Source organism: Cynocephalus volans, chromosome 7 (genome assembly GCF_027409185.1).
Source record: "Cynocephalus volans isolate mCynVol1 chromosome 7, mCynVol1.pri, whole genome shotgun sequence".
In the NCBI taxonomy this organism is placed as follows: Eukaryota; Metazoa; Chordata; class Mammalia; order Dermoptera; family Cynocephalidae; genus Cynocephalus; species Cynocephalus volans.
Genome location: NC_084466.1, coordinates 156,203,653 through 156,220,249, shown reverse-complemented (window position 1 = coordinate 156,220,249; position 16,597 = coordinate 156,203,653). Strand labels below are relative to the sequence as shown.

Sequence of the window (16,597 nt, the reverse complement as noted above, 5' to 3'; positions counted from 1 at the left end):
CATTTCAAGTTGTACTTTTTTATAGCAGGAATTAAAAAGAAATATTGAGAGAAGGTGGTAAAAAGGAAGACTCCTTCCAGAGATGGGCAGTCCTAACAGCTGGCCACGTAGTGTTTAGACAAGAAAAAGTAGCAAAGGGTTAGGTTTTTCTCCCATCAGACTTAACCTCAGGAATTTCCTCTGGTGAAAATTCACTTGGGTAGAAGGTGAGTTTTTAAAGAAAGAATGACTTTGAATTTAGGTGACCTAGTATTAGAGTAAAAGAAACAAATCAGAACCGAGAAGACTGATCTTGCTGCAGGCAGACATTAACGTTTAAAACCCAAATGCTGACATTTTGGGTTGAAAGGAATTTTCACTAGAGCTTTACAAAAAAACTGGAGAGTTCATTGGGGCAGCTGGACAGAGCTAGATGTCTATCTCTCAGCCTTGACCTTACATCTCAATGTGACATCCTAATGTCAACTTCATTGATGTCTGTGCCACACCCATCAATTTACCGCTTCTTTCATATTTATCAATACCAGAGTGGTACACAAAGATTGCTTTTTCTTAGTCCTTGTTGAAATCACATGGCAGCAATGATATTGTCCACTTAATCATGCACTTAAGACTCCCATAGCTTGGATAATGTGGCTGGGATTTGGTCCCAAAAAGAGTTCCTGGTATGCCCCAGGTACAGACAGAGAGTTTGAAATTAAAGAAATGCTGAAAATGTAAGTTTCTCACTTTTAAGTATTTTTCATTTGAATTCTCAGGCCATTTAAGAGCCCAAAAATAACTGCTTTTCTCAAGTATTTATTCTGTGTGTTTGTTTTAATGGTAGTTCTTAGCTCGATGGCTTCACAAAGTCGTCTACATCCTTGTTTAATTGGTTTCATTCTTGCTATTTACATTCATCTCCATATGTAATATTAACTCTCCTCTAAGTATTTCTCTATTTATTGTGTCGATCAGATTTGCAAATGTGGCAAAAACACTCAGGTTAGGCTGAATGATGGAATTTGGCATACGGATGGAACACTGGACGCAGGGAAGTATCACCCAGTCTTAGCCGGCAACGTTGGCACCGTATTCCATGGGGCAGGATCTACTGCCAAGTGACTGGTAGAGACGGGACCATAACAGTTACTTAAATGTAACATGGGAGCATCAATTCTAAGTCTTTATCTAAAGAGTCAATGAAAGTGACCACTGGCATGGGCAGCTTTAAAGTAAAAATCTAGGGCAATCCTACAGTTTTTAATCACCCACTAAGGTTGAAACCTTCTGGTGGTAGTTTCAAGCTTGTTTCTCTCAACTAATGTATCCAGTGTCATCCACATGCATAACATGCTCCTAAGTGTGTTGGCCTCGTCAACATCCACTTCGTCACCAGGGCCATAAACTGAGAGCATCAGAGGAACCCATTTCCTGAGTCCTCCTTGCAGTGCAGGGAGGAGCCCAGTGCAGCAGAGAGCACAGGCTCCAAGCCAGACTGTCCTCATTTGCACTCCCAGCTCTGCCAGGAACTATCCGTGTGACCGTGGGCACGTGACTTGGCTACCCATGCCTCAGTTTCCCCATCTTCATGGAAAATGGCCATTTCTCCTTCAGAGGGTGTTTGGGGAATGAAATATTGGCACACATACAAAGTGCAGAATGGCACCTAACCCAAGGCAAGCACTAGGAGGGATCTTCAAGAAGTTCATGAAAAGATACCTATTATCTTTTAATTCCATGTTCCACGAGCTTTCTGAAGTACCCTCATATATGTGTTACCTCTTACTAGTATCTGTACTCCTCCAGGTTATATATCATTTGGTCAGGATTTGGGGCTAATTAACGGAAGGGCCAGAACTCAACACCAAGCACTTGATCTCTAAACCCCAGTTCTTAAAAAGGACCTTAGCCAGGAATCACCACATCAAGAAAACGTTGCAGAATGTGAGAATGCTAATCAGATGAACTTGAGCACCCCCTCACCAAGTTATAAAACCCAAAAGTCAGTCATTCACTGAAACGACCAGCAGTGTTCTAATAACTGATCTCAAACCTCAGACCTCAGGTTGAGAAGAGCTGCCCCCAGCCACGGAATTCCTAGAAAGGGGTAGAATTCTACATATTTTGCACCCGCAATCAGAAACATCAAAAAAACAAAGGCGTGGATACCCCTGTTTCTGCTACAGACCTGCCTGCTGTTCACACGGATAACTAATTCACATTGTGAAAGCTGTGTGTATTAAACCATGACAGTGACTGGTCACTAGTGTCACCCTCTGTGGAACGTGAGGCCACCTTGCCTGCTGATGCACAAGCCAGCCCAGCAAGGCCAAGGCAGTGGCTCTGCTGGCCTTTGCATGGGCTCCGTTGGTGACCACCCCATACCTGCCTGAGTTCCAGCTCAGTTTCACAGAAAGTAGAAGGGGGCAGCATGCCCTGCTTCCCTGGGACATTCATTCATTCATCCCTTCATTCAATAAATAGTCTGGGTGCCTTTTATGGGCCACATACTGCATAAGCTTTGAGGATGCTGTAGGAAGTAGAGGAGAACAAAGGCAGGGAGAAGAGAAATAAAGTGTCTTGGCTGGTGGTTCTTTATCATGGATGCATTATTAAAATTATCTGAGGAGCAGCAAAAAAAATATGGCTACCCAGTCTCCATCCCCCAGAAATGCTGATCTACCTGGACTGGGGTGCGGACTGGTATACTTTTTCTTTCTTACTTTCCTCTTGTTTTTTAATGGATTAACTTCCTGACCTATATATGTGGCCTTTCAGAGAGCCGGGCTAAGGGACGTGCACTTCAGAAAAATGCATGTTTTCCTTCTTCCTGTTGGAGGACAGCCACCCCCTGGATTTTCTTCTACATGGCAGGAGATGCTTCTTTAAACACACACACACACACGCACAACCTGTGAAAGGTTCCACTTCCCCAACACTTGGGCTCTCCTCTGAAGCTTCGAGAAGGCCACAGGATAGAAAGGTCATTAGAGGTTTTGGAAAGATTTACATTTTCCTTTTTTAAAAGTCTTTTTAGGACTCTGAAGTCCGCAGAGCATGGGTTCACAGACCATCAGTGCCACTTCCTCACTGCGATGCTAACTTCTGTTCCTGAGCTACCCGGTCCTGCTGTGCTGTCCTCTTTCCCTTTTCCACAATCCTTGGGAATAACAGGGCATCTGTTCCAAGGAGGTGCTGGAAAGATTAAAAAATAGAAGCAAACACAGGAATATAAACTGAAAATAGGACTCTTCCTTAAGTTTAACACGAGAGCCTATTGTGTGTGGCGTGCCTCATAGAACATGAAACTGCATGGTGTCCTGCCTCCGATGCCCGCCTAGCCTTGATTTTGCTTTGCCCCAGGAGGTGTTGTCAAGTTCCACTCTGGACAAGGGGAGAAGGGATTGCTCCAGCTGCCCCATACAGAGCAGCCAAAAAGCTGACAGTATGTGCCTCGACTCGAGAACAGCAAGCCGGCTGTGGCTCTGCATACTCAGACTGCCTTTCCTGAGCACCACCCTTCTTCCCCTGCTTGTGTGTGCATGTCTGTCTGTCTGTCTGTGTTGTTCTCTCTCTTGTAGTTCCCCATTTTCCTTTTCTTTCCTCTTCCACATTCATCTTAATGGACAATAGTAGTGTGCAATTATTTTTCTAAGTATTAATTGAGTATAGTTTTCATTCACTGTTCTCAATTCAAAGTACAGAAAAATGAGGCTTATTTCACTCAAACCTTTGTGTCCCTCTGAAGTAACTAGATCCACTGGTGGACTGTGGACCCTCTCTCGTGTTTTTCCCCCTGAAGGGCAACGACTCCTGTTCTGTAGCAGATTAGGAGGCTGAGTTTAGGAAAGAAGCCGTGCTCTAAAATTTTTGTTATTCCAAACTATTGAGATTTTTGAAGTAAATTCTTAAATTTATTTTGCCACTACCACTACTCCTAAGAAGAAAGTTGGATAACACCAGAACAAGTCACATTTTTTTTTTTTTTTTTACAACAAATACGTAGTAAGGACCCCAACGTGCTTCCTGATTAAATACAAACCACGCAGCATTCTGACCACCTACTCGTTCTTGTGCGTGTGTGTGCCGCCTTCTTATCTTTGTCTTCCACCAACACCGAAAAAATCTGTGCAACAACCAAACCTGAGATAGTTATGCCCAGGTTAAGAAAGTAAAACATCTCTAGAAATGTTTTACTTAAAACTAATGAGACATAATCCCTTCTCCTACCCACTCATCTAGTTCCTACCCACTCATCTAGTTCCTACCCAGGTTTCAGAATACAGCCATATTCTGCCTAATCTGAGCGTCCAGGCCATGTAGAAAAATTCCTTAGAAGCCACTAATAGCCACACTCATCCTGAGCCTGCTTGACATATCCCGGGTGAGGCCTCAGCTGTAAGGATACTGTCATGCATACCATTATACTAAACCAATCAGTGGGTATTAAAAGATACCTGAGCACAGGAGAGAGGAGGTGATCAGGGGACCTGGACCACAGGATGCTTACGCTTGTGTTGAGGAGAGAGAACTGACACACAGTAAAGCAGAGCAGCGTGTCCTCCAGGGCTGCTGTGACACGCCTCCCAAGTGAAGCCTGCCCTGGCTCCCTAAAAAGCACTCGCAGCCCTTTTTTCCTCCTGCCTTCACGATGGTCCTGAGCACAGGGGCTGGTCATCCTTCAATGCCTGTCTCTCTCCTGCTGGACTGCACGTTGCTGAGGTCTGTGCTTTGTTTTCCTCTGTGTGCCCAGCAACTGGTAGGGTGCCTGGGTCTCTCTAAGACATGCAGGTGCTATTCACTGAGTAAATGAAGGTGGCAGACGAGGACTGGAAAAACCAGAGGAGGCAAGGCTCAATCTGGACTGTCAAAAAGAGGCTATTCATGGGAGAAGAGGGTAAGGCACAGTCCTCCAAGATGAACCAGTGGGAGTGAAGACACAAAGTAGGGACTGACCATGGTGTGGTCTAGAGATAGCGTAGGGAGTGGCTAAACTTCAGCAGACAGAGGACTTTTGAGTAGCCATGAGAAACGGAGAGAGATAAGCAGGGTGGGAAAAATTGTAGAAGACCTTTAAAAAGAGACTGACGTTTTGGAAGTGATACAGAACCGGGGCTCCTGGGTATCTGAGAGGAGGGATGTGTGCACTTGAACCCTGGACTAGCAGGACCTGCAGGATGGAGGGTGGAAGGCTGAGGGCAGGAGGGGCGAGATGGCCAACATCAGTAGTGCTTCTCTGCTGCTTACTCGGGAACGGTGAATGGAAAGGAAGGGGTCAACAGGAGAAGCAGCAGGAAAGAAAGCTAAAATCCACAGGCCATGGTGATGACTCAATACAGGGGATTAAACTAGGCATGGACCAAGTAAACCATTGGCGGCATCTATCAGGGTGCCCTCAGAATAAAAGGATTGAAAGGGTCTAGGCTATTCCAGGTTGGCGATGGGTGTCTCGACCCCACCGCAAGCCAACTTAAGTCCTGCCTTCCACAGTCGGTGCCTTTGGCTCCAAGCTCAGCCGAAGTCAGCACAGTGCCTGTGTTTCTGGGTTGAGAACAGACGACCCTGGCTGTGAGGCCATTCCTGCTATGTCCGACCACCCTCCAGGAAAGACCGGCGAGTCCTCCTCCAGGCTACCAGAGGCACTGCTAAGCTTTTCATGTTCAGGGAGATAAGCCTTTGAAGACAGCTAAATTGAACTTTGTGAGGAAAGAATGTGGCTTCGTGTTTTAAAAAGTAGCTAATTACTGTTATGCACAGAGAAGACAGAAGTTCACAGTAGCTGTTGGTCAAGGAAAGAATTAACCAAGTAACATGGCAGAATAGAAAATAACACCAGGACATATAAAACGTAGAATTTATTTTACAGTACTAAGGGTGATAGCTACTGGGGTGTCACATTTTAAAGTATATAACATACATCTTGTTTTTTTCTCTCCTCCCCACAATGACATTTTGGGTGCCAAATGCTAAAACTTTGCCCTATACACACCTGTGTTAATGACTATCTCATTCTGCTTGGAACATTTCCTCAGTTTCCATATTCTAAGCAACTATCTGTACACTCCCTGTGCCCAACCTAAGTGTTGTCTAGACTGACAAGACCTCCCTCAGGTGCTGAGCTGTTCCTGGGGTGCCCCTCGCTGCCCCTCAGCTGTAAGAGAAGGAAACAAAAGGCTTCCCCACTTTGCTGTGGTTTAATTCATGTCCTTTTGTTCCACCCCAGATTAAACTGTCCCTGCATGATTTTTAGCCCATGAATCAGAAGAAAGGCTCAAGAATTCAAACTAAGACAGTCTTTCTACACTACACTGTGCCCAACAAAACATATGAGGGCTGGGGAGGTCACACTCACCCTGCCCACAGCCTTTGTTATAATTGTGTGCATGGGCTCCTAGGGCGGTATATTTTCTCTATTTTGCTGTCAGCTTATAAATAGAAGCCAATTGTAAGAAATGCTCATTTCTCCCTTTCTTCTTGGCTTAGCTTCCTCTGCCATGAACCCAAGACCATGAAAGCCTAGGGTTTGGCCAAACCAAGGAAACACCGGAGAAGCACTACTATGAAAAACAGGAGAGAGCCTTTTGATAGTAATAGCTGGGCACTCGCATGGCCTTGCCAGAAAGACAGACGGCATCTTCAACTCTGAATGATCTCAGTTGTAGTGAATGGTTACCTCCAAGCAGAAATCCTGCCCTGGGTGTTCCGGTATGGTATCCTGAGATTAAACTGAGAAGCAGCAGGGAAAACACACTCCTTTGACATAAGTCATTTGGCGGGGGGGGATCAGTATTTCAATTTCAGTTTCAGATATAACAAGAGTCAAAATATGCCATTTAGTAAACAACATATGGATTCTGCATAGTTAATCAGTAAGGCACAGAGCTTCCCAAGTCTATTCCAGTTATGTTACGTGTTTTCATGGAAATCAGAGTGCCATAAGGGCTAAGAAAGGGAGGCCACCTCTTCTCTGTCCTACCAACGCCAACCTCTGACAAGCCCCAAACTACCAGCTGATTGTCGCTTAATTACCTGGAACCATGCAGGGAGCAGGGTAAGTGGGCCACTTGCTATGATAATTTCAATGTCCTCATACGCTGTGCTCAAAACGACAGTCCCTGAATGTCACATGCTCTGCAACTGTCCTGCTGATGGGGGAGTTAGTGCCTTTTACTAATCTGAGATGATTTTGGTGAGTTGTTGAAACCAGTTTTACTGAACTTTTTGGACATTCTTAGTTAACAAAGCTAACTGCTGCAAATAAAGTTAAATTTTTACAATGACGTAATGTCTCATTTGCAGGAGGCATTTTTTTCTGGTTGATTTTCGCCAACATCATAAAATTTTGCTAATTCATTTCTACTAATTCACATTCCATTCGGGACAGTGGATGAGCAAAGGTTAACATCATCGTAAGCTGAAAACCTGAGAATGAAGTAAACGGCTAGAAGAAAAGGGAAGTCTGGTCCACGTCAGAGCGCTGTGTTCTGGTTCTTATAAAACCTCAACACCAAACCCAAAGCATCCACATATAAATGGGTGGTTTGCTTCCCTCTTTCCCGTTCATTAGAAGCAGATCAGGGTGAGCCTATGTGGCGACAGTGGCTTACGTTATGTGGCTGAAGCAACTGACCATAGGCTTTTTGCTGGTTAAATGTGTCTTCTAAAATCACAGACAGGAACGAGCTGGGGCCACACCAAAGATGGTTTTTATTCTGCCTCAAAGCCTGCATGTGAACTCCATGAGTGCCCCTGGTCATCGGTACGTAATGACCGAGATTTCACTGCAACATCCCACAAATCAAGGGAACGGGGCGAGGCTTCCACGTGTCCCCTCTGACGTGCCTCCGCTCTGCCACTGGAGCAGTGTCTCACTGCTCAACCCCAGAAGGCTGTCAGAATGCACTCAGTTACCCCTTCGTAGTCCTCTTAATCAATGACCTCTGAAGAAGAGAACAAATGTCTGGAAAAATATCATTTCAGAGTATTAAAGAAAATTAAACTGGATAATGAATCTAACTAAGATACGGTCCAAAATCTATAGCAGTTAGCTTTGCCCGGAGGAAAGGACTTCCATTTTTGAAGAATCTATCGGTGCCTATGAAACAGGTCTCTAAGTTAACTGTTTCATAGCACAAATGAATTCATTTAGTGGGTGAGATTCGGTTTTACTTCCCACTCCCAAGGGAAGCTGCATGTGAAGGCACGCGACAGTCGTCACACTCCCCCATTCCAAGCAGCCCAATGTTCAGGCATTCCCGCAGCATATGGAATCAAGTGCTGACCCAATTAATCTTGAATTTCAGCCAGCATCTTTGACTACAAGGTGTCTCAACAGTGGGAAAGCCACTAGAACAAACAATTTTACACAGTCCCTTTCCACACTCATCGAATTGCTTGCCTAGCTTTCTGGCTATTTCCAGTGACTGATGGACACTGGGAGGTGTCTGGGCAAGTCTGACCTACTCACCAGACCCTCCTGTCAGTCAACTGCAACATGCCATACACACATTACACAACCAAACTGGAAACCTGTAAGTCAGCACAGACGTTTTAAGAATGGACAGAATCCAGTGGCGACTCTCTTGTGTCAGCGGGTGGGATGCCACAAAGTTCTCTTCAGAGTATAAATGCAGGTTATAGGTCAAATCCGTTTCATTTCTAATTAAAACAAATGGCACCTTCCTTCCTAACAGTAAGTTTTCTTGAATATTGACATATCTTCTATGAAACTCTCTCAGTCTATCTGTACATATCCACAAACATACATATGCATGTATATGTATACACCTGTGCATAGATACACACACACCCAAAATCATTATTTTAAAATTCATTTTCTTCTTTATTCGGGGCTTCCTCAAAACAATAAAAGATGACCTTTGGGGATCTGCTTGTACCCAAATCTCATCATTTCTGGGTTTCTCTTATTCTGATACAAGTTTCTGTACTTTCCAGAGGCTTGCTTAACGTGTGGATTGGCTTTGCCTATGTTCTTTCATTGGCAAAACAAGGTAACAGAAATGCACCTCCCTTCACCCCCCCTCAAAATTTGGAAAACAGGGAAAAATAAATCTCCCCAAATCGACTATTTTTATATGACAACAATGACCATTTTTTTTTTTTTCATTTTTTCCAGAACAATCTGGTAGACTGTTTTCTTTCACTTAACATTATTTCATAAGTGTTTTTCTGTGATATTAAATAATCTATACAATTATCTTTTAACGGCTGCACTGGATGAATGTACAGCATAATTTACTTAACTCTTTACTTGTTAGGCATTTAGTTGCTTCCAGTTTTCACTCTAAGTTGGAGTGAACATTTTTATATAAGCTATTAATTTAAAGCCACATGCAGAGATGGCTCTACATCACGAATCTAAACATACAGGATTTATATATTTACAACTCACATTTGATTATGAAATTTAATTTGAGAGTAATTAAGATATTTGTATTCCAAACAGCTCCTCAATATCTAGCTCTCTCTGAGGCAGACGGACACAAGCATGACTAGCCACTTTCATCTCAAGAGGCACAGTCCAGTGGATTCTAAAATACAATTTTCTTATGAAAAATAAATTTAAGATCTGCTGCTTTAGAGCCCAGAGATTAAGTCCAAGAACCAGAGTCCATGGTTTTCTGGGGTGACCCAGCCAGGGCAAGCCATCGTTAAAAATGCCATATAGGTGTTGTTCTTAGTCCAAAATTCAAGGCGACCCTCACTCAGTCTGTGCTCCAGGGCCAGGTGTGTTACTAGACCAACCTGGAGGTCCTTGAATAACCTACAACAACACATCATAGGAACAGGCCAAGGAAATTGCTCAGATGAGTTTAAGTTATCTGATGATTTTTGATGATTATCCCGGGTCTTCAAGATACAGATTTCCCTGAGCAGGGGTGGTAGTTTAGTGTTTGAGCTCCAGACGGATTCAGGGTGCAGCCCCTAGCTGTGTGACTCTGAGCAAGTTACACACACACACACACAAAAATCAGATGCCTCAGTTTCTCAGTCTACAGTATAACAATCATGCTTCCCCTATAAGGCTGTCATCAGGGTCCAGTGAGAAAATGGAAGTGACAAGTGCAGGAGGATGCTGACATCTGGTTAGGACACAGAGGTACACAGCATAGGAGCTGAATGTTCATGCAACATTGTAATTAAGTATATTCATTTGCTGAATGAAGGTGTGAAGGAATGATGAATGAACCAGTGCGTTCGAAGGTTCCACTTGTCTCATGGACAGTCTTCTGTAGAATTACCCCACTTTCGTGACAAAATCTGTTTTTGTTTTTGGTGTTTTTTTGGCAGCTGGTGGGTACAGAGATCAAACCCTGGACATTGGTGTTATCAGCCCCACACTCTAACCACCTGAACTAACCAGCCAGCCCCCAAACACTTTTCTTAATAGTAGTCACTATAAGCCTGATCCCCCCAGTAGGTAATACAAACTGTGGAAAGATGTGTCCACCTAAGTAATTCTGAATGTCCAAGAAAATTCCATTCAAAAGCTTTAGAAAATGTATGTTATCGAGCCATCGAAAGGAACTTTTGATCATCTGAAGCCAATATAAATCAACTGAAAAAACTCTTTGGTGTCTCCACTATCAGAAAGTGAGGACAACTCAATTAATAATAGTTTAAAACAAAGTTTGCAACAACGAACTAAACTGATCAAAAATCCTAAGTATTACCATCATTTTTACTAATAAGGAAATGATTTTTATATACTTAGCAACTCTCTATAAAACAGAGAAGAGCTTAGAATTTATTAGTAGTAGTAGTAGTTTGCCACCAGCAATTAATTGTTCTGATTGTGTTATTAGTTTGATGGCTGGGCCCTAGACTCAGAATCTCTTTCCAAACCAGCAGACTGATGTAAGAAAATTATTTCGGTGCAGTTCCTGGCAAATGGTAATGATGAATAGCATGCTAGGACAAACTTATTCAGACACACATTTTTCAACAGTGGCAGGGAAAAAGGCTGAGAAATTACTAGTAAATTGCTTTTTGTAAAAATGCTCTCTCTTTCGTATTTTCCCTAGTATGAAGGTCTTCTGCAGAATGATGGCAGAATATATTCTGATCTACCTGGACAATGGCAGTTAAAGAATGAATATGAGATAAGAGTGAGGGTTAAGATTTAATTTTCTCATTCTACCCCCACCCACCGTCATCTGCACACCACACTCTCTGGTGTGCATCTTTTTACCCTGTTGGGATAAGGGTCTCTAAGAGATGCCCTCTGTGAGCAGGCATGCCATGCCCCGCACACCACCTGAAAACAGAGCCAGTATATTGGTGCATCTCCAGTCTGTCCCTTTCCTTTTACCTCCTCACTAGAACTGCCCAGTTTTTTGAATCTCAGAAATTACAGAGGTCTCCAGACATTCCCAGCACCTAGTAAAGCACCAAAGACCTCCCTTTGCTTTCTACCCAAGCCTCGCCTTTGAGGATCTATTCTAGGTTAGAGCAAGAGCCTTAGGCATTCAGGGGTGAAAGGGCAAACATAGTGGTTCTCAGCTGGGACACTTACGACCCTCAGGCTCATCTGGCAATGTCTGGAGACATTTCCAGTTGTCACATGGAGGGGAAAGTGCCACTTCTCTCCAGTGGTTAGAAGCCAGGGAGGCTGCTGCCAAACGTTCTACACCGCCCAGGAAAGCCCCTCCAACAACAAAATTACCCAGCCTAAAATATCATTAGTTCCATTTTTGAGAAACCCTAGTCTAATCTAAATCAAATGATGCAGAGATTATTTTTTGTCATCTTCAAACATAATTACCAGCTCATGGCATAATGTATAAGGGACTTGAGTTTTCTCAACCTTTCATTCAGTAAACACTGGTAGAGGCCTACAGAGTGGCAGGACCACACCAGCCCAAGATGCAGAAGTCAATGTAACAGTCCCCAGACTGCAGAGAGGGCCAGTCGTGGAACACACTCCCAGATAGGGCCCGTGAAGTTTTCTCTCTCCTTCCACTTTGCCAATCCACCATACCTGTTGGCCTGCAATGCTGAGGAGGTGTCATGCGTCTGGTTGTTGGACACCTGGGTCTATTACAAACAGCACAGATTCAAGGGTCTGGTGGATCAGAGTCCTGCTCCTGCCTGTGTTTCTTACTTGCTGTGTGACATTGGACAAGTGATATATCCTCTCTGAACCCCAGTTTTCTCTTTGAAATGGGAAGCATGGCGCTGACCTTTGGGGGCACTTGTAAGGAGAGTATTCCGTACATGGACTAGCAGAGCATCTGGCCCATGGTCCCTCTGACCCTATAAGCTGTGGCCCTACCACAAGCATTGCAGTTTTCATGATAATTCCCAAAAAGTGCTTCCATAGGTCTCTGGGCTGGGTTCTCAGGCTCCCCCAGGATAGGGTTCAGGTCTGTCAACAGCTGGGCTGGGCAGTGCAGCTCTTGCCAGCTTGTGCCATGACCTTGCCTCTCTGGCCACTTGGCTCCAGCCGCCAGGGCCCTGCACACCCCCATGTTTCCTCCCATCTAACTATTTCCTTCTCAAACACAATGGGGAGAAAAGCGAAGGCTAACTCCCAAACAACATAGTTAACTGTATTTTCTTGCTTTAAGTTCAACCCGCAACAAAGTTCTTCCATGTGCAATAGACAGCTGCAAATCTGCCTAATAAAGCAAAGGCATGTTACCCTACTGGTATTCCCCAGAGGAATCATTGGCCACCTGCATCTTTTTAGCTGCATTTAATAATTCAGCCCAGGATGAATTTGCATGATTAACATAAAGCCTCATGATTTTATTTTCTTTCAGGATTTAAGTACTGAAATAACCACCATTGTTTTCATTTTTGGGGGTTGTGATCAAAACACAAAACTTGATTCTAGAATGAATAATTTCTTTTATTATTTTCTTAAAAGTACTTCCACATACCCCTCGCCATGGAATCAAAGAAAAAAGTTGCTAACACTGCCTTTGTAGATGCAGGGAAACCCAGGTTGTTTTGATGGCTGGTGTTAACCCATTAGAAGCAAACCACCCCTCAGTGATTTATCTTTTATGTATTTCTGTACGAGGATGGCCAACTCTCCCATGGAATCCATAACGGCTTACATAAATATATTTCTTTCTGCTGCTCATTGTAGGCTGTCCCCACTTATGTGCTTAAGACCTAGAATCTTCATTAAGTCTTTAAAACAGCAATTCTCTTAGATTCCAATAACAGATTAATCACGTCACCCTCAAAAAATAATAAAAACCCAAACCAAGTAAGTTGCACTTGGTAAACCATCTGCCTGTGAAAGCGGCACGTGTGTGCAAAGATAATTTGCAAAGCAGAGGAGGCAGCATCACCCGGTTTCCTGATGAATATAGTAAAACAAGTTTGTCTAGTGGGGCTACATGCATTACTATCAAAAGAAAAACGTGTGTATCCCACCTGGAAAAGCAAGGCGTCTTTCATATCCGAGCAGCATTTCAAGCTGTGCCTGCCAACAACCCTCTGCCTGTGTGACTCTCCTTAACATAAAAGCCGACCTCACCTGCTTAGAAATCATTAGGGCGCAGGCAGTCGTCATTTTTGCTAAAAGTCGTGCTGCTGTGTTCGCGCTGTTTCTGTGCCGCTGACACCTCTGTCACTGTTCTGAATGCAGGAACCATGGTCAGCAAGGAGGGCGGCAAATGCATGCTGGCCGCGTCGGAGAGCGAAGTGGAGCCCGCCGCCTGCCTGGCCCTGGAGATGAAATACGCCCTGGACCCCAACCGGCAGATTAAAAAACGGAACAAAGCCCTGCAGGTGCGCTTCAAGGACATCTGCGAGGCGCAGAACGAGCAGAGGGACACACAGCTCCCGTCGGGACAGCCGGGCGAGAAGCGGGAAGCCAAGCCGGTGTCCTGCAGGGCAGCTTATCGCAAGTACATGACGGTGCCCGCGCGCAGGTCCATCCCCAACGTCACCAAGAGCACAGGCGTGCAGACCTCGCCCGACCTCAAAAAGTGCTACCAGACGTTCCCTCTGGACCGCAAAAAAGGCAGTCTCAAAAGCATCCCAGCTGCGGATCCCTTTAAAAGCCAAAACAATGGGTTTCCAGCAGACGCTAAGGACAAGGGGGGACACCTGGACGACGCCCCGCCGTGCGGCGCAGCTCGGGTGCACAAAACCATGGCCTTGGTTTTCCGTTCTGAGGAGCACATGAACGCGCTGGACCAGCCGGCCGGGGCCAACTGTGCGGGGCCCTGCAAAAACCCCGACGTGCTCAGCTCCCGAGAAGGCCCCATGCAGAGCCCCGCTCGGCCCCCGTCCCGAGAGCCCGGGTCCCAGCTGCCCGGGACAGCCGAGCCCGACAGGGGGACGCCGGACTCCGAGGAGCCCGCCCCGCCCGCCCTCGGGAGGGTGTTTAAAACGGAGGTGGCCACAGTGTATGCCCCTGTCCTCGGCGCCGGGGCCCCCGAGCCCGGCCTGTCAAACTCTGCCGCTGCGAGCCAGTGGTCCCTGTGCCCCGCGGACGAGGAGCGGAGGAGAGCCACACATCTCAACGGGCTCCAGGCGTCCCCGCTGCAGCGCCTGTCCCCCGAATGTAGTGACCAGCCCCTGCAGACGCAAGCCCCACCGGGGCTGGACAACCAGCCCAGCCCGACGGCGGTGGCTGCGGGGGAAGAATGCCAACAAATCGTGCCTCATACGGACGTGGTCGACCTCAAAGCCCAGCTGCAGATGATGGAGAACCTGATCAGCTCGAGCCAGGAAACCATCAAAGTGCTCTTGGGGGTCATTCAGGAGCTGGAGAAAGGAGAGGCTCATCGGGAAGGGTATGTATGTCCACCCCTTCCTCACAAAGCTCTGCAGGCCCATCATCCCGGGGGTCCATCTAGAGCCCCCAAAGCCCAAATCCATACTGAGACTCAGCATTTCCGTGAACAGGCTATAGTCTAAGGACATAGCAAGCTCCATGGGGTCACAGATTATTGTATGATGCTAGATTTCACTGCACACTTGGTGGTTAGCATTCATCTGTCTGGCCTTGAATTCAAAACATACTATATTTTGAATGAATTGATGGATCTTTCCTTTTAATCTGCTAGGACTAAAAATTTATGATATTGATAATGTATAATATAAATGCCAGTCCAAAATATCTAAGTAAGAAGATATTTGCCTCTTAGGAATCATCTTGTAGAAGAGAAAAGAAATTTCAAATGGCATTGAGAAAAGTAAATGCTGACTTGCTTATAATAATAGTTGATATTCAGGACTATACAAGGTTTTATACAGTAGACAGTGTTTTTAGTTCTTCACCTAGAACTCAAAGAAGCAATGCCATTCTTAGACAAGCCCTATCTGTACAGGATGAGGAGACCCTTTCCCCATGGGTTGCTCTATGTGTCCGCTTGGGCTGTAGAAAGAATGACACCAAGTTCGCCACCAATGCTGTCTAGCATTAATGAGAGCTTACTGGACCTCACCACCTTCTGAAGTTGAAATTGTGCAGCAGCAAGTTTAAAAACAGACGACTTCAAGATAGGACTATAGTTCTTGAACTCCCTAGCTAAGAAGCCTCCTGTGGGTTGATAGAAAACAGCCAGGGTTGCTCTGGTTCCAGGCTTCTCCCAACACCACCCACTGCCACACTTCTCCTTCCTACCCCCTGGAAGCTGGTGGATTTCTGCCAGCCTGTGTTCTGGAGGTTGGATGAGGCTGTGCTCTGTTGCCTCATGTGATTTGCGCACCCATCACTCTGTGGGCCCCGTGCCTGGGGCTCAGTGAGCTGGATGCCAGCAGGAAGGAAGTGGGTCATACATTAGCAGGGTAGCACATCACCCCGGGGAACAAAGTTTCCTCAGGAGGACTGCTGTGCTTGAGTTAGATGGTGTTTGCTTATTGTAAACAAGGGGAAGAAATAGCCTCTCCACTCCAAGGTGAGAGGTGAGGCTAAAGTCCTGGCTCCAGCAGGAGGGTGCCTGGTGCAGGTCCTGCCTTTGGCTTTTGGCTGTTCCAGCTAGTGCAGGTGGCCTATCTACAAATGGAGTTACTTCTCAATACCACCCCCACCTCCAATTTACACAGTAGTGTTTGCAATTGATACTATTAAGGGAAAAGAATTACTAGCCAAATGTAAAATAATCTAACAGTAGATTAGTAGGTGATCTAACACCATAGAATGTTTTCAAAAGGCCTTGTTCAGTCTTGAGTTTACATCTCCATTTTCATCTCATTTCAGTCATTTACACTTGAGTCGGTACCTACCCAAAAGCAACACACTAAGAGAGGTCACATCAGGGGTCTGATGATCAGTAGACTGCATTCCCATGGAAAAATGAAAAGTTCAAACAGTGACCTGATCACTGACTTTGATGTAGTTGGTAGTGACTTAAACAGGATAGCAAAATAGAAAGATACCAACATCACCAGTTGGGAAATAAAATTCACCAAATGGTGTAGAACCAACTGTGTATGCTGAAGTGCATATTCAGAGGTTTGTGCCCAAATCAAAACCTGCGAAGGCTGAACACCCACGAACACGATATGAAAGAAAAACCATGTTATATATGTAGGCTCCTTCTTACACTATTAGAACAAGTATGGAAAATCCATTTAAATAGGATCCTCTGGTTTCTCTGAGACTCTGTCTAGCAAAGTGGTTTCG

General features: G+C 45.2%; 2 protein-coding genes across 5 annotated transcripts in view; one reads left to right on the top strand and one right to left on the bottom strand.

Moving 5' to 3' along the window:
* DOCK1 (dedicator of cytokinesis 1) overlaps window positions 1–16,597 on the bottom strand; it is a 489,712-nt gene that overhangs the window by 234,619 nt on the left and 238,496 nt on the right. The gene's annotated exons all lie outside the window — the stretch shown is intronic.
* Window positions 1–16,597, top strand: part of INSYN2A (inhibitory synaptic factor 2A) — a 54,707-nt gene that overhangs the window by 5,624 nt on the left and 32,486 nt on the right. The window contains exon 2 of the mRNA XM_063101689.1: window positions 13,607–14,762. Coding sequence (XP_062957759.1) covers window positions 13,612–14,762 — 1,151 coding nt within the window. The 5' untranslated portion in view covers window positions 13,607–13,611. The remainder of the gene's footprint in view (window positions 1–13,606; window positions 14,763–16,597) is intronic.